This window comes from Montipora capricornis, chromosome 4 (genome assembly GCF_036669925.1).
Source record: "Montipora capricornis isolate CH-2021 chromosome 4, ASM3666992v2, whole genome shotgun sequence".
Lineage (NCBI taxonomy): Eukaryota > Metazoa > Cnidaria > Anthozoa > Scleractinia > Acroporidae > Montipora > Montipora capricornis.
This window is the reverse complement of record NC_090886.1, coordinates 2,694,381-2,718,172: the sequence shown is the minus strand read 5'-3', so window position 1 is coordinate 2,718,172 and position 23,792 is coordinate 2,694,381. Positions and strand designations below refer to the sequence as shown.

The 23,792-nt window shown below is 41.2% G+C and overlaps 1 protein-coding gene across 1 annotated transcript in view; it reads left to right on the top strand.

Annotated features, from left to right (window-relative positions):
• The first annotated feature begins 16,721 nt into the window (after positions 1–16,721).
• The window catches only part of LOC138045176 (uncharacterized), a 22,738-nt gene continuing 15,667 nt past the window's right edge, over positions 16,722–23,792 (top strand). Inside the window, exons 1-6 of the mRNA XM_068891588.1 lie at positions 16,722–17,111; positions 17,332–17,380; positions 17,946–18,053; positions 18,173–18,268; positions 18,388–18,564; positions 20,697–20,966. Coding sequence (XP_068747689.1) covers positions 16,761–17,111; positions 17,332–17,380; positions 17,946–18,053; positions 18,173–18,268; positions 18,388–18,564; positions 20,697–20,966 — 1,051 coding nt within the window. The 5' untranslated portion in view covers positions 16,722–16,760. The remainder of the gene's footprint in view (positions 17,112–17,331; positions 17,381–17,945; positions 18,054–18,172; positions 18,269–18,387; positions 18,565–20,696; positions 20,967–23,792) is intronic.

Here is a 23,792-nt window from a genome sequence, read left to right as displayed (position 1 = left end):
ATTACTGAATGCTGATTGGCTGACGCCGAGAGTTCTCCTATGCCAGCCTCCGAACACTGAACAGCCCAAAGGGACGCTCCGGGAAGAGCATAGGCGCCGATGGGGGAATAGGGGAATCTTTCGTTTATAATGTTTTGCCTCATTAAGCACTATCGTTTTATAATCAGTCAGCCGACAATGAGGGATTTAGTGTTGAAAGTGCACTGTATAATAAACTATCTCTGAAAATTTGAATGCGCTCTGAGCATTGATGCTTTCAAAATTTGAATGTTTACAAAGAATGTACGCTATCATTAGCGAGTTTGCCATCCAAGAATTTATCAGTTTTTGATGGCTAATAATTGGCTCGTTATCAGAGCTTTTTATTAAAGGCCTCAAATTGGAGATTGGTTTCAAGTTGGGCGTTAAGAGTGCGCTAGGGATGCTCCACTTTCTGGGGTGTTCTGCATTCCCAAAATGCCCTCTTTCTTTAGTGAGTTATCCTACAAAGAAATTTATAAGATAGAGCGCTTTTCAGTAATTTTAGACTAAGGACGCATCAAAAGAAGAAAATGAAGGTAAGCAAAATTCACTTCAGAATCCCTTTCAATCTAAAAATCGGCCACGTAAATTAACAATGGTTTGACAATCGTATCTGATACATGTCGTCTAAGAAATACAACTTTTTGGAGAAGTGCAAGAATTTTTGAAGAGTTTTTCATAGATATCGCTTAGTCCACCAAATTCAATTTTGACAAGCCAACAGTTAAAAGATGCAAGGTGAATGAATATCACTTACCAATGTAAAAAAACACAAAATTTTGGATTATATTATTTACTTGCCTTCATACAGTCTTATCCCTGCTTGCCCTTCTCCGTGCCCCATTTATTGCAGAGCAACGCTAAAATAGCTTGTATTCATTGTGGTGTTTTCCCTACTCGAAAAACGTGCCATGCCCTCTTTTTTAAAACTGAAAAACTGACTGAGGTCATTTACAAGTCATATAAGAACACATCAGACATGGCATATCAACCGTGAACGAGCTTGAACCAATATAGGTAAACTATCTTACTCCTCGACAATTGTTTAAAAAAGCTATGGTGTTGCGTCGGTTGCAGAGTTTAACACCATCTCAGTGGCAACTCTGCTTCTCTGTGAAGCGAACATTCGCACGGATTTGCTTTCACCTCGGATTAGTAGATAAGGATGATTGAAAACAGACCTTCTCCTATATCTCGAGAGAACAATCAAATAAATTTAATCTCGTGAAGGGCTCATAGCTGAAGCTCAAGGAATCCAACCGCGCGAACGATCACGCGAATCTTGTTGAATAACCCCCCCCCCCCCCCGGGGGGTGTACTCCCAGAAAAATGGGGTGGGAGTGTGCAGCCCCCTTCCTAAACCCCTTACCCTAATTCAGACCAAAATCTACGATTTTTGCTATCCTATTTCAGGCCTCCAGGTGATCTGGTGACGTAAATCGGAGGACTGGGGAGAGAAATTTTAACGCCGTATCGCACAACCGCGCGGGGCCTTATTTTCGAATTCAACTTGGCAGAGGCGAGGTTAGATCTTGTCGGGTCTACTTGAATGTTCATTCAGTAACAGGAAATGTGGTAGACGCGTAATGATCTGTTGAGTTTTGGCGATGGCAATACTGCAATACTGTGTTGATGGTCTTATCGCCTAATGATCAAGAAGAATTCGAAGCTTCTTTTTAAGAAACATACCCAATTCAAGACTTGAGTAAACAAACCATACCCTATTTCAAACCAAAATGGTCAAAATCGATACCCTATTTCAGACGAAATCTTCTGGCCCAACAAAATTTCCAACAATGACCTGTACCAGAAGACTGGGTGCACAAGTATGGATCTTGAAATCAAGAAACGCCGGCTTAGATGGCTAGGACATGTCTTACGAATGTCGTCGGAAAGGATAGCCAAGGTTGCCCTTAGGTGGACACCTGCAGGCAAAAGGAAAAGGGGAAGACCCAAAACCACCACTATATATTATATATATATGACTTTACACAAGTTTAGGTTTCACGAGTAACCATGATCGTTTAATGCTACAGAACTGTTTCGTATGGTACAAGTACCACACTCATCAGGCAATTTTAACGACTGAACTGTTGAAATTGTAAAGCTGGCAGTTAAATACGGAAATTTGAATGGTTGCTATAGTAAATGCGTTACATTTTAGCAGCTGCTAGGTAACAAAACATGATATAAGGTGATTCTATGTCGGTATTTTAAATTTACGTTACTCTAAAGTTCCGGAGTACATATCGGTTTCTGTGGGGGCATGAACTTGCTGATTCGTTTCTTCTGTTGAGGCTACACAGTTCTTTCTTACACATGATTATGAATTTTTCATTCAGACAAAGACTACATTTTTTGCTAATATTGCTGTAGGGTCTACATTTTTTAAGAATTTTCCATTTGATTTGAAACGGCTTCTTTGCATCTTGTAAGTGCCAAACATGTTTGGAAAGCTCTGTCTCATTTCTTCTGTTTGAATGTCGAAAAGATGTTTTGTGATTCCTGTAGCATTCCTTGAAGTTTGTGGCTAGTCCAACGTAGGTTTCAGTTGTTGTCTCGGTGGTGACTGTTGCTTGATAAATTACGTTAGTTTGAAGGCATTTTCCTTCGAGTGGGCATTCAGGCTTTTTTCTACAATTGCAGGTGTCAGGTTGGGCCAACTGGAAAATATGGACTGGACTCTGGACTGGACTTTGGACTGGACTCTGGACTGGACCCTGGACTGGACTTTATTAAACGAAGTTAATATTTAACCGTTTCTATTTAATTATTAACCAGCGAGAATGAGAACGAGAATGGATGTTTTTTCCAAAGGGAACATAAACGAAGCTAAACGAAAAATCGAACAATGCTGCCCAGTAACTTTCAATCAATGCCTGATCTCAAACATCTTATGAACAAATGGCATCTTTTACAAAACCAGCCCTTACTACGAAATATATTTTAAAATCCTCCCCTTATTTCATATAGAAAAGGGAGGTCTTTGAAAGATGTACTCGTCAGAGCAAAACTCTGAGGTCTCTGAATTTCCTATCCTGACCAATAGGAGTCTTGTTTGGCCTCTCTACACCATATAACATTATTATTCAAACAAAGATTACAACACAGGGGTTACCTAGATAACCTTTTGAGCATGATCCTATCTAAAGTCAATTTCAGCCAAGGAATGTCGGCTCTACAAAATAAACAAAAAACGCGCAAAAGAATTTTGCCGTTTGTTACAGAATACCGCCCATCAATGCCTGATCTCAAACATATTCTTATGAACAAATGGCATCTTATACAAAACCAGCCCTTACTACGGAATATATTCAAAAATCCTCCCCTTATTTCATATAGAAAAGGGAGGTCTTTGAAAGATGTACTCGTCAGAGCAAAACTCTGAGGTCTCTGAATTTCCTATCCTGACCAATAGGAGTTGTGTTTGGCCTGTCTACACCATGTAACATCATTAATAAGTAAATAGAAACGGTTAATCGTTATATTATTGGTTAAATATTAACTTCATTTAATAAAGTCCAGTCCAGGGTCCAGTCCAGGGTCCAGTCCAGAGTCCAGTCCAAAGTCCAGTCCAGAGTCCAGTCCATGTTTTCCAGTTGGCCGTCAGGTTGCGGTGCTGGTGTATTTGCATCTGAAAGAACGTGTTTGTTGTGTGACGATATGATGGATTTCATGTTTGGCATACATGAGTAGCTTAGCTTGAGTGTGTGTCTGTTGAAAATCTTGTAGAGCGGATGGTTGTTCTGGAAGCATTTTTCGACGATATGTAGGAATTTTCTACCAAGGTTGGTTTTCACGCTTGAATCGAAAGGGGGATTGTACCACGTAATGTCCCTTTTCCTCTTTCTTTTGTTTTTCGGAGCGGGCTCTGGATTGTATGTTAGTTTGTGGTCATATCCACTTTCTTTGAGTGCGTGTTGATAAGAGCCAATTGATTCGTCGAATACTTCTTTGCTGGATGAAATGTTAGTTAGTCTTTTGTTGATGTTGAGTGGTATGTTTTACAGTAATGCTGGGGGGTGGTTGCTTTGCCGGTGGACGTACGATAGTTTGTTGTTAGGCTTCATGTATGGTTTGTAGCTTCCATCTGTAAGGTCGAAGGTTACGTCAAGAAAGTGGGCGATTTTTTTGTTGGCATCGATTGTGATCTTTAGGCCATTTGATTTAAACACATTGCTGACTTCTTTTTTGGTTTTTTCAATTTCTTTTGGGGTGGCTTTGCAGACTGCAAGGCCATCGTCACGGTACAATCCAACTTCATCTTTGAATTTAGATGCGATCAGGGAGAGCATGTAAGTTCCTATCAATTCGCACGTTTCTGCTCCGTCGTATGAGCCCATTGTAACATCAAACATGTCGTTTGTGTTCTTCTTGGTCCATGGAGAGTTTTGGTGGTAAAGGAGCGATTTTTTCGCGTGGATGATGATGTGGCGGTCTTGTTGGGTGATTGTACTGAATTTGGAGGCATAATCTAATGCTTTTAGTAACAGGTCTTCAGATATGGATGGGTAGAAATCGCACACGTCAAAGGTGATGAATGCGTGCTTTTCCTTTTCTGAGATTGCCTTGAACCATTCTATGGCGTTGTTAGTGCTTTTCCACAGGTTCACTTTGGTTGCATGGATGACCTCTTTGTTTATGCGGTCAAGGATTTTTTTGCTGATGATGCCAATTTCGGATTTGCTTGGATTGATGAGTCTGCAGGTCGGGTTGTTGGTGAAATCGGGTTTGTGGTCTTTTAGTGTGATGAAGGTGTCCCTTGATGCTGAGACTTCAATTCGATCCTCGAGCTCGATTTTTTGGGCTATTTTCTTGTCTTCTAGAGTTATTATGTCTGGTACATTTGGGTTTGTCTTCGTAACGTTTTTGTTTACAAGTGTCACGTAGCTTTTGGGTGTAGTCTTGTAATAGTTGGTCGTTTTGTCTGCTTTCACAAAGATGTTGTTTTCTTCTCGTATTTCCTTTATGTCTTTACGGAGTTGCTTCTGAAGTTCGTTAGAGTAAGTATTGGTCTTGAATTCAACTCTCTGTATCATGTCAAGCATGTCATCACACTAAAAGACCACAAACCCGAAAATTCCTACATATCGTCGAAAAATGCTTCCAGAACAACCATCCGCTCTACAAGATTTTCAACAGACACACACTCAAGCTAAGCTACTCATGTATGCCAAACATGAAATCCATCATATCGTCACACAACAAACACGTTCTTTCAGATGCAAATACACCAGCACCGCAACCTGACACCTGCAATTGTAGAAAAAAGCCTGAATGCCCACTCGAAAGAAAATGCCTTCAAACTAACGTAATTTATCAAGCAACAGTCACCACCGAGACAACAACTGAAACCTACGTTGAACTAGCCACAAACTTCAAGGAACGCTACAGGAATCACAAAACATCTTTTCGACATTCAAACAGAAGAAATGAGACAGAGCTTTCCAAACATGTTTGGCACTTACAAGATGCAAAGAAGCCGTTTCAAATCAAATGGAAAATTCTTAAAAAATGTAGACCCTACAGCAATATTATCAAAAAATGTAGTCTTTGTCTGAATGAAAAATTCATAATCATGTGTAAGAAAGAACTGTGTAGCCTCAACAGAAGAAACGAATTAGCAAGTTCATGCCCCCACAGAAACCGATATGTACTCCAGAACTTTAGAGTAACGTAAATTTAAAATACTGACATAGAATCACCGTTTGAATACAAGCTTTACTAACGCTAAAAGCTAACAATGTGAAGATTAAGAAGAATTTTAATTACCCTGGTGTTTGGAATCTTCGCACGAAATTTGAGATTCACTTCTGAATCTAATTATTGTGCGCCTTTAATTACTGGGTTGCCTATGGGCAAACCCAGTCGAGGTCTACGTTTAGTTTGTTTGTTTTCTTTTTTTTTTTTTTTTTTACTGGGTTGCCTATGGGCAAACCCAGTCGAGGTCTACGTTTAGTTTGTTTGTTTTCTTTTTTTTTTTTTTTTTTTACTGGGTTGCCTATGGGCAAACCCAGTCGAGGTCTACGTTTAGTTTGTTTGTTTTCTTTTTTTTTTTTTTTTTTTTTTTCTTTTTTTCCGTGTCGGTAAAAGTCTTGCCTGTCACTCCCCTGGTAAGTAGTGTCTTTGTGTATAGAGCCTTCTGCGCGTATTTTCTTAGGATCGAGAGGGTAGTGGAACTGCGTAGATTTCTCTTGTGGACACAGTAGAATCATTAACTTAGCCTGCAATGGCGTCGAAAGTCATGCAACGCGAATGGCGTTTTAGTGGATCCTTAAATATACCCTTATGGAGCTCAATAATGGAAAGTCAGTTGGATAAACTAGGCATGAATCTCAAAAGCGACGAGTACTGGACTTCGACAACAATCTATCGCCCGTCGAGACGAAATCAAAGTGAGCAGTATTTACCTGAAATACATGGTAATTTGACACAATTGAGTTTCTTGTCTTCACGCACGCAATCAAATAGGAAGAGGTTTTCGCCTCTAAGAGCAAATATGTTGTTTGTTTCAATAAAATTTTCGCTGGAAAAGGATTCTGTGGTATTTTCTGCCTTTGTGAATTATAATATCATGTTGTGTATTGAATTTTCGAGCTTAAGGTTCAAATGTGATATGGGAGAAGTTTTTAGTATTGCTCTGTAAGCAGGAAGGGTTCACAGGCCTGTTGGAAGCGTGCTTGCGTTTCAACAAAATGAGCCCCAAAATCAGTGAAAACTTGTGACGCAGATGAATAATAAAGTAGCTGCTATTTCCAAAATGATGGAATTACCTGGTGATAAATAACGTCGTACACGTCTTGGAGAGTAAATTTTGACTTTGCATAAACAAGAGTTGGGCGATTGTGATCTTTGTTTTGACTTCGCTCATTTCATTGTCAAACTTTATCACACTTGACAGAAAAAGAAACTTACAAAAACCCGGTATCTTGGGCATATGAATTACGGGGTGGTGACTTCTTTGCCTAAAAGCAACTCACTTAACGAAACTGTCCTTTTTCAAACAACAATAAGGATTCAAACAGCTTTAATTCTTACAGAGTTCGATAAAACATGCGGTGGGGCAACCAAAGCGATGGGAGCTGTGTTGGGGTTTCAGTGTGAAAGTACAAACGGCTACTAACACTCTTATAACTCTTTTTTCATTATTATTTTATTAACCCACAGTCTGCATTTTATCCCTGGTCTGCAGTCTGCAGTCTGCAGTCTGCGTTTTACACTGACCGGTTGTTTGAGTGGTTTTTGGCAACAGAGGTTAATTATTCGTAATGCGATCGCTTCCGTTGCCGTTAGCAATGGGTCGCAAATTTGACACTTTTATCGCATTATCACATTACGCATTGAACCACGTTATCTATGATCATGACTAAAACACCACACGAGTACATACGAGGAACATACGAGTAACATACGGAACATACCGATACATACGAATACATACGACTAACATACGACTAACATACGAGTAACACACGGATACATACGACTAACACACGGATACATACGACTAACATACGGATACATACCAATACATACAAGTAATACGAGTGTTTTTCTCATAAACTAAGCTCTAATTATAAGCCTTGCAAGCATTTTTGCACGTCAGCAAACACGTTCGCGGTTCAGTTTGAGGGGCTTTCGTTAATTTTAGTCACAGTAAAATATATTCACATGGAGTGCAAAACCCTTAGATTGCGCTGCAAGATGACAATATATTTTGGACGTCGCTGACGTCGTATGACGTCATCAGATCAGCCATCTTGATTTCACTATTTCACCTTAGTTGCCTTTTTTAATGGCAAAAAAATCAGTGCGAAATGTAACCATGTACATGTAAAAATGTATCGATTTTGTTATTTCGTGTTGAGAAACTAGAAGAATTATGTTTAAAATGTCGAATTTTGGGAACAGTTGACACATTAAAAATCCGCAAGCAATAAACGAACACCCCCCCCCCCCCCCCCCCCCACCTTCCCCCAATAAATAACTAAATATTTGTTGACGGTATGTAAACCCTGTTGTATTGATTGGCAATCAAAGTTTCACTAAACCTGCAATAGACAATAGAACAAAACATTTTGTCTTTACTCTGTATGTCAGACAACTGAAACTGGAAACTGCTAACTTTAACTGCAACTGTAACTGTAACTGCTAATGACAACGAACAATAATTCCGAAAAGTTATTTAAGTATTGAAACGATACTTTAGCTATAAATGTAAATATTTAAAAATTAAAATGAAGTCAGAGGAATTAAGTCTTCAAAAGCCTGAAATACAAACTGAATTCGAAATAAAAAAATATTAAGACAACTCAGTGATACTGTAACTGAAACTGTAACTGCTTAATGCACACAACTACTACATATATTACTTTGGTCATAAAGCGATCCTCAAATAGTAGACACACTCGGAAAACAATACTTCACACGTGGTTTCAGGGCTGTAAGCCGATCTTCACCTCGAGTGCGCACTTAAATTCTTTAGCTAACTATATACAAACGTTGTTATAATAAAAAGAACTGAGTATGGACGTTTTAAGTCCTGTGCATACATTTCTATTGCGACCATCACAACTCCTTAATTGAAGGTTAAACGTTCAGTCCTGCGTATACTTAATATTTCCTCTTTTGGCACAGGACTTCTGAAACAGGCAACCTACGACTATAACTGCCAACGGTAACAAAACACTGCTCATTCTAGCTCTTACTCAATATTTCAGTTACATATTAATATTTCAATATTTAAATTAAGAGAGTGAAATGAAACCTGGAATCGACATAAAAATAGGAAATAAACTTGGAAAGTGAGTTCGAGGCGATTTTCCGATATTAAAGTACCCGAAAATTGGTGTGCTATACATGTTCACTATGCAACGATACAAGAGGAGATTTGCAACGAACCTTGCATCACATCACATCTACCTAAAAATGTTCAACGTACATTCCTGCGTTTATAATTACGCTTTCTTGTTCTGGGGTCAGTTTTAGTTGCGCGGAACAGCACACTTTCCCGTCGAAGAAGGGATTTTTTCTGGTAATATGACCGATATTACAATGATAGTACGTATGGGTAAAGTCAGAGTTAAATTGAATGTTCCCATCCAGGTCTTTTCCCCTGATTCGCCTGTCAGTGTGGCGTATAACCACGTTATGAGGCTCTTGTCGATATTTATCGGCAAAGTCCTGGTTGCAACCATAGCACTTTTTGGCTGAGTTCGGAAGGAGGCAGACTTCATACTGATAGGGTGACCAACCAGAATGCCACGCCTGTTGTGGGGCCAAAAGGGAAGCTGAGCTAAGTTGTTGAGACTGTTGGGAAAAATTTGTTGACATCGGGACCTTAAAAGGTTGTGCGAAGGAGGCCGGGACCTGTTGTTGTTGTGGAATTGCCGTTGACGGAAACGAACTAAATTGTGGTTGTTGCGTTTGATAGAATGTAGCACTCACAGGCGGAAAACTTTGGTACTGTTGCGTCGTTGTCGAAGCTGTATAAATGGGTTGTTCTTGTAACACCACGGCAGATGAATTTTCCTGTCCACAGTACTGCTGTGGTAAATTGCAGTAAGGTTGTTGTTGCTGATGCTTTGACGAAGGCGTGTCCTGCATTGCTGTGCTGTTGACACTCTGACTGGACATCGCAGAAGAAGTGGTTGGCACCCACGATTGTGACGTGTAGTTTCGTTTCCTTCTAAAAGCCTTTTGGATCTCGTTCGGCTTCATACCTTGCTCTTTAGGTGTCCTCCTGCTATTATATGCTGCTGCGAGGTTTACACTTGGTCCCTTTCTTCTCTGAAATTTTCTTTTGATTTCCTCCAGATATTCTTGTAGGCACTCGAGATCTTCGGCCACGGCAATCGTATCTTGGCAGATCCCGACAGCCTTGAAAACGCTGCACGGACAATCAAGCTGATGACCAGCTTTTACTGGCTTGACGATAAGAGGAGCTTTGCCATGCCTACTTTTCACTGTTCTCATTCTGGGATCATCAGAAGCCGCAGGCATGATCGCGCCTGGCTCATTCAAAAGCGCCTCTGCATTCCTGAACATGTCCCTTAGTGTAGTCGCAGGCACTACTTCGCTGGGTATGCCGAATTCTTCAACAGCAACAGAGAGACGTCTAAAACTCTGAGTCTCGGGGGTCGACGGAGTAACCTTTGCTACTTGTGGGCTACTTTCCTTCTGTTTACCCTCATTGGTGACAACTGGACGGCACACCTCTGTAAAGAATCTCCTTAACAGTGCTTTCCTCTCGCCTGGTAACAGGTCTTGCCATTCGTCATAAGTTACGGCAAAGTTGGTGTAGGCTTTGTCCAACCTGTATGCACCGTCCCCGTACAAGGCTTTCGCAGCGTCTTTGTGCAGACGTAAAACTCTCCCTTTGAGGCTTCGTAATGCCGTCGTCAGGTTGACATCTCTGTGACCAACACCATTTCCCAATTCATCAATCTCGACCTTGGACATGTAGTGCATCCACTCTATGGGGTTTTGGCCAAAACCTCTCCTGACGCCTGCACGGTCGCGAACGTATTTGGCCATCCTGTTTCTTAACTGGATTTCCTTGTATTTGGCAAAGTACTTTGTGAATTTAAGCGGGTTGTTCTTCGTTGTCGACTTCTCCACTTCATCCCATTCTTTTTAAACGTTTCACATTTCTGGTCGAATTCTTCTTCACTTTCGCAGTCATACAAGCAGCCATCTTCTCCCATTGGCCGCCCTCCAAAAATATCGGCCATAATGATTTTTCTTTCCTGGACTGGGAAATTACATTCTGATAGCTTCTTTTCGACATTTGCCTGGACGTGTTCCAGCCCCAGAAGGTGAATGGTACCGGTTGTTTCTTGGAGTATTCCAGTAAAAAGGGCTTCATCTTCATCAGATCCCAGTACATGCAAACCTTCAAGCTGACAGTTCTCTCGTTTAACAGATTGCCAGAAATACTTGAAGTCTTCAGTTGTCTTGTTCCTATGAACTAAGATAGGTCCAGGGAACCATGGGTGTTTGCCAGTGTCTTTCTTTCGCAAGCTTAAATTCTCATAAGCTGTTTGAGTGAAATAATACTCAGCGATATTGAAAGTTGTGTCTATGAGTAACGGCGAGAAATGAGTCAAACTGCCCGATCTCATGCAAAATCGCGACACGTCCTTTATGGTTTGGTCGGTAAATGCAACGATTGACGGCTGACGTCCATGACGAAAGATAACTTCCCTTATAAACGGCTGGTTATCATCAAGCACAACGGAATCTGAGTCATGGTTTTGTTCAAGAAGGGCTAGAATGACGTTGCTTATCTCGTCTTGGTCAGATCGCGATACACTTCCATAATTGAATTTGTAGTTGGATGCTTGCTTAGGATTTCTAAGGCGCGTGGAATCTGTCGTACTGCTTAAAATAGTCTCATCTGTCTGCCCAAGGGTTTTGGCTAAAATGCGCGGAGCTTTGTTGGAGACCTGGACGGTTTGTTTGCATTCTTTCTTAAGGGAATGCTCCGTAGGCCTAAAATCCGGCGAGTCCTGACTCTTGGCGTTTCCATGCTTTGCGGGAACGATGGGTACTGCATGCCCTGTGTCGAAATAATAATGGGTGATCATCATGTTCGAGGATAGTTTGTATTCCTTAAGATTTGCCAAATTCCCGTGAACTTCATTGTACTCTTCCAGCGTCATAACGAAAATCACGTACCGAGTGAATGCAGTAGCAAACGACTGAAGGGTATTCTTGTGAACCGCCCGCTTACGTACAACAGCATAGAGCTTCCTGAGCTTCGCAGTCTTCGCTTTCCACACGCCATTTTTGCGACGATTGTATGTTCCACCGACGACTTGTCCCTTTTTGTTTCTGGTTACTCGAACTTCAGAAGACAAGGCTAACTCTCCTTCCGCGGTACTCTTTGCTTCATAAAAATGGACCTGGTCTCGTTTGATGAAGGCTCCTGACGTGTCGTCGGCTTCTAGGTCGTAAGGGTGCCTTAGATTGATCAAATCTGGCTGTACAACAAAAGTAACGGTTTCTTTTATTCGTGTTGGTTTTACTTTTACAATCTTCTCGTCTGGAACGTTGTGCAGTAGACAGATGTTGAAAATCTCTTCGAGATTAGGACTACTTTCGCTGTATTTGGGCAATCGTCGGTCATCTCTTACATATGCTGTTTGTTTATAACGATAACAGTCGTAATCATCGACCTCCACTTCTTCTTTAATTTTTACCTGAGTAGAACGTTCCTCTTCGAACGATAGTTTTTTTCTGATTTCATTTGAGACATCATCTTCACAACTGGTCAAGTCAATTTGCTCGATACTAGCACTCTTCACATGGGTGTTACGCTCTTTTTTCTTGGGACTAAGGTCCTTCCTCTTGCTTGCCATTTTCTGAAAAAAAGGTGGAAAAGGAGAAATAAATAAATGTCAAGGTTTTCGCTGGAAACTTCTTGTGATGGTGTTCAGCCATTCTTCGTTTGCTTGTTCGTTAAGTCACTGTGTTTATCTAACCGTCGTAAGAAACTTGTAACTTGGTGAAAGACCAAAATTTTGAGATGTCATTGTTCATATTTTGCCTCATTTGCGTACGGTTCTGCTCGGCCAGGCATCATGTTATATATATAAGTGCTTGTAAAAATAAATAATCAGGAAAAGTACTAAAAGTTTATGCTAATATTAAGGCAAAAGTTGTAAAAAAAGTATTGTCCCTAGAGGTAGGTTTCAATTTGAAAAGGTCTCGAAGACGGGGAAAAATAAATGTCATTACAACATTTTAAGGTAATTTTTTGGGCTGCCTCCCCCTTACAAACCATTTATATTCGGCCCCACCCGCCTTAAAGCCATTTGTTTGGCATGCCCCCCCCCCCCCCCGCACAAAAAAATACCATCAGTCCCCTACGTTATGAAAAGTGAACGGTCCCTTTGTATGTACTTTTTCGTCCATGTTTGGTTGAAGCCGGACGAATGCCTTCAAGCTTACCAATGACTAGAGTGTGTGCAGATGTGAAATGACATGCATGGCGCAAAAGTACTTCCAGAGAGAACATCCGGCAAAGGCACCGTTCGGTACTATTACATTGCGTATCCTTACTGCGCGGAATTTTACCCTTTATTAGCGCCCATACACAGAAAATTGCGCATTTTTTTCTGGGCGGCATGTTAGAATCCTGGCCTGGCAGTCATAATCAACTACGAAAGCAACTTTTAACATCAACAGTTAAAATTTAACTGCTTCATTTGCACTGCTTTGGCCTGTAATGCATGCAATGCCTATATCTACCGTTAAATACCAAAATACGTTTAACAATGCTATGTTTAAGTGGTTTTGAACTATATTCTCGTTGGATGCCCCTGACCGTACGTCCGAAGAATTATTTTTTCCTGATATTCTAACAACACACTTTTAAACGACAAATATAAACAGACATATAAGACTAAATAGCTACTGATTGTGTCATTCTGTGACTATTCAGTTGGCTCAAGTCATAATGCAATCGATGGTTCGTTTGGTTTGCAAAACATGTGCTTTTATCTTTCATGTTACAAAACTAAAGCAGATTTTTGGTATCATCTGCGGTAGCAAAAACACTTCACTTACCACTGTTAGTTACATCTACATCACGGTTCCTTTCTCAAATGTGTCATCTGTAAATCAGTATTACGCTCTTCAATCTGTTCAGTGCACGGTAAAGATCGAACGCGTGAAGACCATCCACTGCGCGACAGGCTATTTTTTGCGCACATCAGATTACCAGGCATGACCCCAGGCCACCAGTTTAATATCAAATATCTTTGCTCTTGTAACGCAAACTTTCCTTAGTCGGGGAAGTAATGTGTAATATTTTACTTAAGTTGTCGTTACTTTGCATAAAAATTTACTGGTATGAAATTTACTCGTATATTTTCGTATTTTTTTACTCGTATGTATCCGTATGTTAGTCGTATGTATCCGTGTGTTAGTCGTATGTATCCGTATGTTACTCGTATGTTAGTCGTATGTTACTCGTATGTGTCCGTATGTTCCGTATGTTACTCGTATGTTACTCCTATGTTACCCGTATGTACTCGTGTGGTGTTTTAGTCATGATCCAGATAAATTGCAGAAAATATTAGTTTTGCATCCAAAAATTCGTAATCAACGCTAAAATGACCAAATTTTGCCTAGAAAACATATTTTACTGTTATTTTTCTTAAATTTTTTCGTTCAACTTTCGCTTTTATAAAATGTTTCAGTTTTCTGTAAATAAGTTATATGCTGTTGGAAAGCTTATTTTCTTAGCTTTAAAATGATGTATTTTTTCCCCCTAACTTAAATATTTTTTGAGAAAAAAAAAACATTTTTTGGCGATGGCTGATTTACCGCGGTTTTCTCGCGGTTGGGAAAGTAGGAAGAAGAGTTAGGCCAGTAGCCAGGTTTTTAACCTCAGAAAAGGATCTGTTTCGTCGTACGAACGTGTCAGGACCTGTGAGTCAAAGGGCCTCTGCTGGTATGACTTCTGGGTGACCCCTTAATAACTTCTTACTAACCGAGCGCGAGGGCTGTACTGCCAGGGAAATATTGGCCCGAGGTCGTGGCAGTACGGACCGAGCGCAGCGAGGTCCGTGCAAAAACGACCCAGGGCCAATATTCCCCAGTACGGCTCGAGCTAGCTCGGTTAGTAAGTACTCCCATATGAAACAGACGGGGATGCTCGTCGTCTCGCTTAGGGGTGTAAATTTTGGATTTTGGTCTCGCTTAGGGTGTTTCGGGCAAAGCGCCAATATTTTAAGCCGCCAAGGTCAAAATTTGCTTAAGTTACGCCCAGATTGGTCTCCTTTAGGAGTCACAAAAAGCGTGAGCCACGCCCAGATGGTCTCCTTCAGGGGTTAAATTTAAAATTTCCGACTAGCATCCCCCGTGTGTTCCATATGGGAGTCCCCCCCTCCCCCCCCCCTCCCCCTCCGGGGCTGCACGTACCACAGGCAACCCAGTGTACCCTCATGGAGGGTCTAGTTTTTTTTTTTTCCGTGTCGGTAAAAGTCTTGCCTGTCACTCCCCTGGTAAGTGTTGCCTTTGTGTATAGAGCCTTTTGCGCGTATTTTCTTAGGATCGAGAGGGTAGTGGAACTGCGTAGATTTCTCTGGTGGACACAGTAGAATCATCAATTTAGCCTGCAATGGCGTCGAAAGTCATGCAACGCGAATGGCGTTTTAGTGGATCCTTAAACAAAATTTACCCCTATGGAGCTCAATAATGGAAAGTCAGTTGGATAAACTAGGCATGAATCTCAAAAGCGACGAGTACTGGACTTCGACAACAATCTATCGCCCGTCGAGACGAAGTGAGCAGTATTTACCTGAAGTACATGGTAATTTGACACAATTGAGTTTTTTATCTTCACGCACGCAATGAAATAGGAAGAGGTTTTCGCCTCTAAGAGCAAATATGTTGTTTGTTTCAATAAAATTTTCGCCGGAAAAGGATTCTGTGGTATTTTCTGCCTTTGTGAATTATAATATCATGTTGTGTATTGAATTTTTGAGCTTAAGGTTCAAATGTCATATGGGAGAGGGTTTTTAGTATTGCTCTGTAAGCAGAAAGGGTTCACAGGCCTGTTGGAAGCGTGCTTGAGTTTCAAGAAAATGAGGCCCAAAATCAGTGAAAACTTGTGACGCAGATGAATAATAAAGCAGCTGCTATTTCCAAAATGATGGAATTACCTGGTGATAAATAACATCGTACGCGTCTTGGAGAGTAAATTTTGACTTTGCATAAACAAGAGTTGGGCGATTGTGATCTTTGTTTTGACTTCGCTCATTTCATTGTCAAACTTGACACTTGACAGAAAAAGAAACTTACAAAAACCCGGTATCTTGCCATCATTTGACACAGATGCTTCACTGTTTGGTGAGTAAACATGCCGCGGTAACTTAATCACGACGCCCGATGAATTCCGGCCATGTCACTTTCGATTTTGCAATTTACTTGAACGTAGCAAAAATCGCTCAAAATGTTTGTCGCTGATCGTAACTTTTTATATTCTATATTCACGGTTCAAAATTAATGTTGTTTTCATGTCGTAAATATTTTATTCTCGATCGACCGTCCGAGAAACTTCCTTCTGCTCTTTCTGAAAACTGTGTATCAATATTTATTTGCTTTTTCATCAATATTTGTTTTGCATAAAGCAAGCTAACAGAATCTGTACCTTGCTGAGTTCGCATTTGTTAGCGTTAATAGTATTTTCGGTCAGATGTTTCTGTTTGCCATGAGGGGTTTATTGTTTTGGTCTCCCATCCCAACACTAACCCCGCGAAAGAGGGCTTGACTTCAGTGAAGTTTAGTATTACAAAATTTTCGGATGCTCATAGGGCACACTTGTGGTGAAAAGAAGCTGTGAGGGAACTTGAAAATTATCAACATGTCAGCCCAGAAGCCAATGTTTCTCGCTTCTCTTTTATTTGTTATTCTTCAGAGACTGGAATGCTGTATTTCAATACCACACAATTCAGTGCCTTCTGATTTTCTGTAGCACGTACCACAGGCAAGCCAGTGTATGCTTCACAGAAGCATCTAGTTAATCTACGATTTTGTTTGTCAACGACGTCAATCAGTTTGCTGACAATCGCAGTAGAAACCAACAAAGTCCATCGGAAGTAGCCAATCACAGCGCTCAATGTGAATGTGATTGGCGTTGGTGAAAACGAAACCCTTAGCTTGTTTGGTGCAGTGAAGGTTTAATTTAATCCGATCAAGTCAAATACAGTGATACTAAGCCCAACGCAATGGCGGCATCTCCTGTTCATTCAAGTCATCTCACTCTAGTTGTGGTGCTTCATCTTGTTTTTTCAATCGTTGCCATTGCTTTCCTATCGTATAAAGTTTATTTCCCGGATAACGAGCTCTCAAGCAAAGTTTATCATTTGGAGAAACAACTTTTTTCAATTCGTGAGGAGATATCCCTCGCAGGGACGAGTTATGGCGTAACTACGGTTCGATCGCCAACTTCAAAGTCCACAGCTGCGAAATTCTATAGAAATGAGCGATACCGTCGGACTGGCAGAAAAGATCCTAAATCAGGCTCTAAAGACGAGATTCGTGCAGAATGCGTCAAAAATTTACTCAACAATCTGCAGGTATGCATGTATGTTTCCCCATTGATGGATTCTATCCAAGTCCCCACAATGTCAATGATGTTTGCTAATTTAAACTGTTTACTACATTTTAATTTCGTCTACATTGCACCTAGGCATTATGATACGTTAATGATAGTTTGGTTTGCATTTTGCCGTACATCGATTATTCCTGTTTCGTATTAATATTATCATTAATGTTAAATTTCTTGTTCTATCGAAGGTAACCGACATCGCTGTCAACGGGACTTGGAAACTTGTTTGCGTGAGAGGTCGGTTAAATTGAATATCGGTTTCCTTTGGAAACATTTCAAACTTCCTTTTATCAACAGAAGCCAGTCATGACCCCTTGTCTCGCCGGATAATTAAGTAACAGTACCTGTGGTTCTTGTTTTCAAGATTCCTATTTTTAAAACAATGATGAGGCCCCGTTAGGGGGTCTTAGTATCCCGTATTCATTTAATGTTTGGCATAAATATCCCGTATTCCTGTAATTTTTGCCATAACACCTCATATCCCGATAATCCCTGCGGGGCTTTGTTGGCCGGAAGAACATCTCGGGTGCTTCAATTCAAGGTACAACAAAACTTAAAACCAACTTCAACTTTTCACAGCATCAAAATGTGAGACTAGTGACCGAAAAAATCATAAAAAGTGTCGATGCACGGTGAAAAGTTTGGAAGAGGAAAAACAATCATATGACGGGTGTCCATTCTTAATAGAATTTATTTCCGTTGTCCTGCGATGGAGCACCCATTGATGCGGGAGTCGATCTAAAGAGTGTATATCTAGAGTGTACATGTCTGGCTATGACAGAATTGTTTCTTGTTTGATAAGGTCCCACTGGTCCCGCAGGAGCACCAGGAGAACCAGGTCCTCGAGGTAGCACAGGAACACCAGGTTCACGTGGTCGTCGTGGTCGCAAAGGCACTGACGGAAAAACAGGTAAGCCAGAGATTCCAGGAACAAGTGCAAATAACACTTTTATTGAAAATCTGGTCAAGAAAATGATGGTCACAAGTTCATTTTTAACTATGGCAGAATTATTTATTTTTTTTGATAAGGTCCCAGAGGTCCCCCAGGTGCGCTTGGTCTACCAGGTCCACCAGGAGTACCAGGTCCACGCGGTAGCCCAGGGTCACCAGGGAATGGAAAAACAGGTAACCCAGGGATTCCAGGAACAAGTGCAAATTAAACATGTATTTACAATGTGGTCCGAAAAATGTTGGTAATAGCTTTATTTTTAACGGTGGAAAAATGCTTCTCTTTTTTTGATGAGGTCCCAGAGGTCCCCCAGGTGCGCTTGGTCTACCAGGTCCACCAGGAGTACCAGGTTCCCGCGGTAGCCCAGGACCACCAGGGAATGGAAATACAGGTAAACCAGGGATTCCAGGAACAAGTGCAAATGAAACGTTTGTTGAAAATCTGGTGAAGAAAATGATGGTCACAATGTTTGGTGAGTGAATATCATAAATTGACATTTCATTCATCCTTTTAAAAATGTCTTTTTTTAAATCCAAAATACTAAAACTTAGAAATCCCCATGGATCCTTGGGGAAATGGTTAATAATCTATTGGATTACGCAAATCGTATAATTCTCTTAGTTCCTTTTTATACGATTTACAAAGGAGAATATTACATAATTTCAGCTTGCATGAACTACAATAAAATACGGACTACAGCGTTTAATTTCAACAGACCTTCATAATCTCTTGTCTCGCATCATTGATCACTTACTTCTGTGACGATATCCAGTAGATTCAATAGTCCTCAAACTTCGGTTACCATATGTTAGCACTAATACAAAAACAGGTCAGCGAGCAAACGGGTTACTGTAGCAATGATTCGTTGACAAAACGTCCCAGAAAAAAAAGTGAACTTTACACTTGTTGTCCGATCTTTTTACAGTGTTGCTAATCTATAAGGTATTAAGCCGGGTAATCAAATGTCAAGCAAGGAATCAAGTAATAGAATCAACTTACCTAATTTTTGGCAAAATACCAATTTACAATATTTGGTTTATCAATACTTAAGAAATATAACAGCAAAACGTCTGAAAGAAAGAAAGAAAGAAAGAAAGAAAGAAAGAAGGAAACTCAAAACTATACAGAAAAAACACAAACAACACAAGGAGGTGCTGGTGCAGTATTCATTTCCCCGTATAATTAAAGCTTAACCGTCAACAGCGTTGTAAAACGTAGTTAACGGAGCGTGACTCGTTAGAGCCATCCGCTGTTTGTCACGCTATTTCGTAAACATTACGCAACGCAAACGAGACATAAACGGACTACTATATTCTGAAAATTCGAACTGAGATCCTTTATCCTTGTTTTTAATACTGTCTGCTTACAGTTACATCCTCCGTCTGGATTGGCGAAAAGCAAAAACTATCTCCATTCATGTCGCATTGAGCGCTACACAAGTCGTTTGTATTAGATGGTACGTTTAGGCCCGGTGTACGTTAACCAAATGCTCGGTGCGTTTGAACAGGTCGTCCAACATTGTTGAAAGCTTTTTGAATCAAGTTTCAATCGGTTTACACTTTCATTCAACATCGATTCAACTTTTCCTTTGTTCTCGAAAATGTTGAATGGTGTTGAAGCCCTTTGAACTCTCTGTTAAATAATTGTAGAACACACGCATGCGCACATCAGGCCGCAAAAGTCAATATGGCGTTGTTTATCTGTACGAGAGAGTCTGGTTTCTAGTTTTTAGTTCCTCGCAATCAAATTTCGCGAAAGTGTTGCTTCTGTTGTTGGCGCAATGTTGGAACGTTTGAACGACCTCCGTACAACCTTGTTTTTGCGTCCAACATTTGCCCAACACCCGTTCAACTTTTGTTAAACGAACGTTTGTCAAATGTTGAAACCGTTTGAACGGGCCTTTAGTCACCATTGGTTTAGTCCTAGAGATTAGTCTCAGTATAAATTGTCTAGTAAAGTCCAAAGTATCACTCTGTGAGCTCCTTTCTTAACTGTAAGGAGTATCTTTACTGTTTACGAATTTTATTCCCACCCTCCCTTCCTTCGGAGGTTTTGTTGTCGTCAAGTTTAATAAATTTGGGTTCACTTCTTGGTGCACGCAGCGACTTCCCCAACACGCAACCACTAACCCTAACACGCAGCGACTTCCCCAAGCGTCGGTGTTTTTCATGCTATGTCATTTTACGCTCTCTATCTGCCTTTGTTCTTGTCCGATCCAGCACGTGCCGGCGGAGTCGGCTCGTAGTGCTGGGGAGATAAGGAGGCTTAAGCTATTTTTACCGCCTACACTCTTCCCATTATGGAAGAGTCAGGCTTGTATATCATTATTTGGCTTTTACCGGCCTACAACTTGTCCTATCCTGTGCGGTTCGCCTCGTGCGTCGGGAAGATAACTCAAGTAAATCTTACGCTTTAAATTGCTTTGGAACAACAGTTTCGCTCCATGTTTTTGTAGATAGTAGACCATCACCCTTACATTCTATTATCTCATCCTTTGTAGCTCCATATCTACAAACACATGTTTTTGTTTTTTTTTTTGCAGTATGTTATTTGCTCAAAACATATCAGGCATTCACTGATACAATATCTATTGTATACCAACAGGTCCTCCTCGATTTACAACTAAGACTCCATCGCCCGTTTCTGTGAGAGAGGGAGAAAATCTGTCACTTGAAATTTCTGTGTCCGGTAATCCAGCTCCAAAGATCACGTGGTCAGTGCATGGGCGAGACTACGGGGATAAAAGCCGATTTATCATTACTGATAAAATCTTCGAGATTAGGGGCGTCCGCTTCGAAGATCAGGGAATGATCACTTGCCGAGCTGAAAATCTGTTTGGTATCCAAGAAACAAAAGTAGACCTTGTTGTTTTAGGTAAGTTTGTATCCATTTACGCTATGTTCAATAGACAGGGAATAAACCGGAAAGCATATCAAATTTCCAAGTCGTAGGGATTAACTAGACAATCTAAGATCGTAAGTCGGCTCTAGCTATGCGTGTTGCTGCAAGAGAACAAATCGGAAACAATGTCACATTTGATTGTTGGGGCTCAAAAAATCACCTGAAGTCTACGTCCATGCAAGAAGTGTCTTAGGCATACATTTAACAATAACAAATGTTTACAATACATTTGAAGAACACAACTTAAGATCAGAGAGTCAAAAAAAGCCTTAACAACTAAGTCGCTAAGTGGAGGTTGAATGCCTGAGCCATGCTGGAGCTTGCACTATTGGCTGCCAGCTCCAAGATGGAGACTGCACAAAAGGCTGGCAAAACCTCACAAACCAGCCATGCCCCTGCAAAGACAGGCATCCATCACACTGATAAACAGTGGAAAGTAGAGGGGGAAGGGAGGGAAAAATGCTCCTTCTTCGCGCCACACCGATGAATAAGCTCTACATACCAAAGCACGAGGAATCCGACGCAAGTGCAAATGTAACAAAACCACCGACAACAAATGACTGAAGTCGCTCCTAATTGTTAAAACTGCATTTAACTGCATTTAAAAACTGCGTCGCTCAGTGGAGGTTGAGTGTCTGAGACATTCTGGGGCTTCCACTATTGGCAGCGAGCTCAAATATGGAGACTGCACCCATGGCTGGAAAAACCTGACAAATCAGCCTAGAAAAACCTAGCAAAGGAGCATAGAGGGCTCGGAGGGAAAGGGCTAATGACCTCCCAAGCCAGAGCCCCGAACACACGCAATTCCGACGGCACCCAGCGACCACAGAACTGCTCATGACCATGCTATCTGACCGGAGAACCGCTAACAGCCTGTAGAACCACTGCAAACCGCAAACTGCTCATAAAAACATGAAAGGCTCCGCTGCAACAGGAGACCACCATCAGCCAGACAGCCTGCACTGCTGCATATAACTGCTGAGGCAAAGGCTGTGACACTGGTATACTGCTTAAAGCCCCTGTAACTTCATGAGTAACCGCTAACCCAAAGGCCTAGGTCTGCACACTGTTACGCTTGAAAACTGCCAAGCTCAGAGACCGCTAGGTGCACAGACACCGATGAGCTGTAGGTAATCAAACTTGAGCATAGAGACAATGCCTGGACGACTAAGCTCTACCATGAACTATGCTACCTTCACCTGCGTGTAAAAATGCTGACCTGCCGGCCGCAACACTGGCATACCACTGAAGACCTGTGAGCCTGTGCTTGGGTGAATAAGTGCTAACGCAAAGGCCTGGAAAAAACTAAGCTTGCACCCTGGTACGTTTGCCAGTTTGAAGACCGTTACACACATAGCCAGCTTTGAGCTATAGGATATAGTACTGAGAGTACCATCAATGGCTGGACAACTTCTAGGCTCCAGCATGGTCCATGTATTCTGCGCCTGAATGTATAACTGCATGCTTAGTCGAAGGCCACATACACTAGTATATCGCTATGAGCCATGGGAACCTATGCTTGCAAACCGCCAAGCTGGACGACCGCTACACGCATAGACAGCTATGAGAAATAGATGGCACTGGAATATACAACCAATGACTGGGAGACTGCTAAGTCCTGTACGAATGACTGCTTAACCATGAGCGGTGACCTTTGTGTACTTCTGTGAACCATGCAAGTCTGTGCATGGGTGAGAGACCGCTAACCTAAAGGCCTTTAACACAAGGAAGATAAGGCACAGCAAAAAAAAAAACAACAACTAAGCATGCATGTACGCCACATATGCTAGTAAACCACCAACTGCCAACGAAAAACTAAGCTAGTACGCCAGTACACTAGTAAACCACCAACCGCCAAAAAACAACTGAACTTGTATGCCAGTACGGCGTCCGTTACACGCATAGTCATCTACGAGCAATAGATGGGACTGGAGTGTGCACAACCAATGACCAGAAGACTTCTAAGCCCCACCATGTCCTATGCAGCCTGCAGCTTTACGAATGACTGCTGAAGGGTGGGCCGTGACACTAGTATACTACTGCGAACCACGCAAATCTTAGCCTGGGTGAGTGACTGCTAACTAAAGACTGCTAAGCTCATAAAATACCAAGCCCGAAGTGCTCAATTAAGTGAAATAGTCATAAACCCATACCATCGATCTGTAGAAAAATTACAAAGCACTAAAGACCCACTCACAGTGCCAGTTCTATACAAACAGGGCAATGCAATGTAGTACGAAACATGCTTATGGTATAACTTAGTGAACCAAAGGTCTAGGTGACCCCCCTATGGCTATCCACCCTTAGATGGAAATGGCAAATTTCACAAAGCTGATGACACCAATCTCTTTTGTCGTGACCTTGACTCAGTTAGTGCCGCTCTGAATAAAGTTAATATTTTCAGTAAATCTTCAGGGTTGCACCTTAATATTGGTAAAACAAAGGCAATGTGGTTTGGAAGATGGTCAAACGATAAAACAAGACCTCTGGAGATGAAATGGGTGCGAGAACCGACAAAAATAATGGGAATTTATGTATCTTATAGTGAGAAAGGACCAGAAAGGAAATGACCCTTAGGGTGCGTTCGATTGACCGTATTCCGGAATAAGAATACATGGAATATAAGTTAGAAATCCTTCGTTTGTACGGAGATTCACATTAAAGTTGTCAAACATCTGCAAAAATGCTTCGAAACGCGCAAAACATACCGTTTTAATCATCACTCCACGTATTCTTATTCCGGAATAGGGTCAATCGCACGCGCCCTTAAGAGAAACTAAAATCTCGAGACTTTTACCT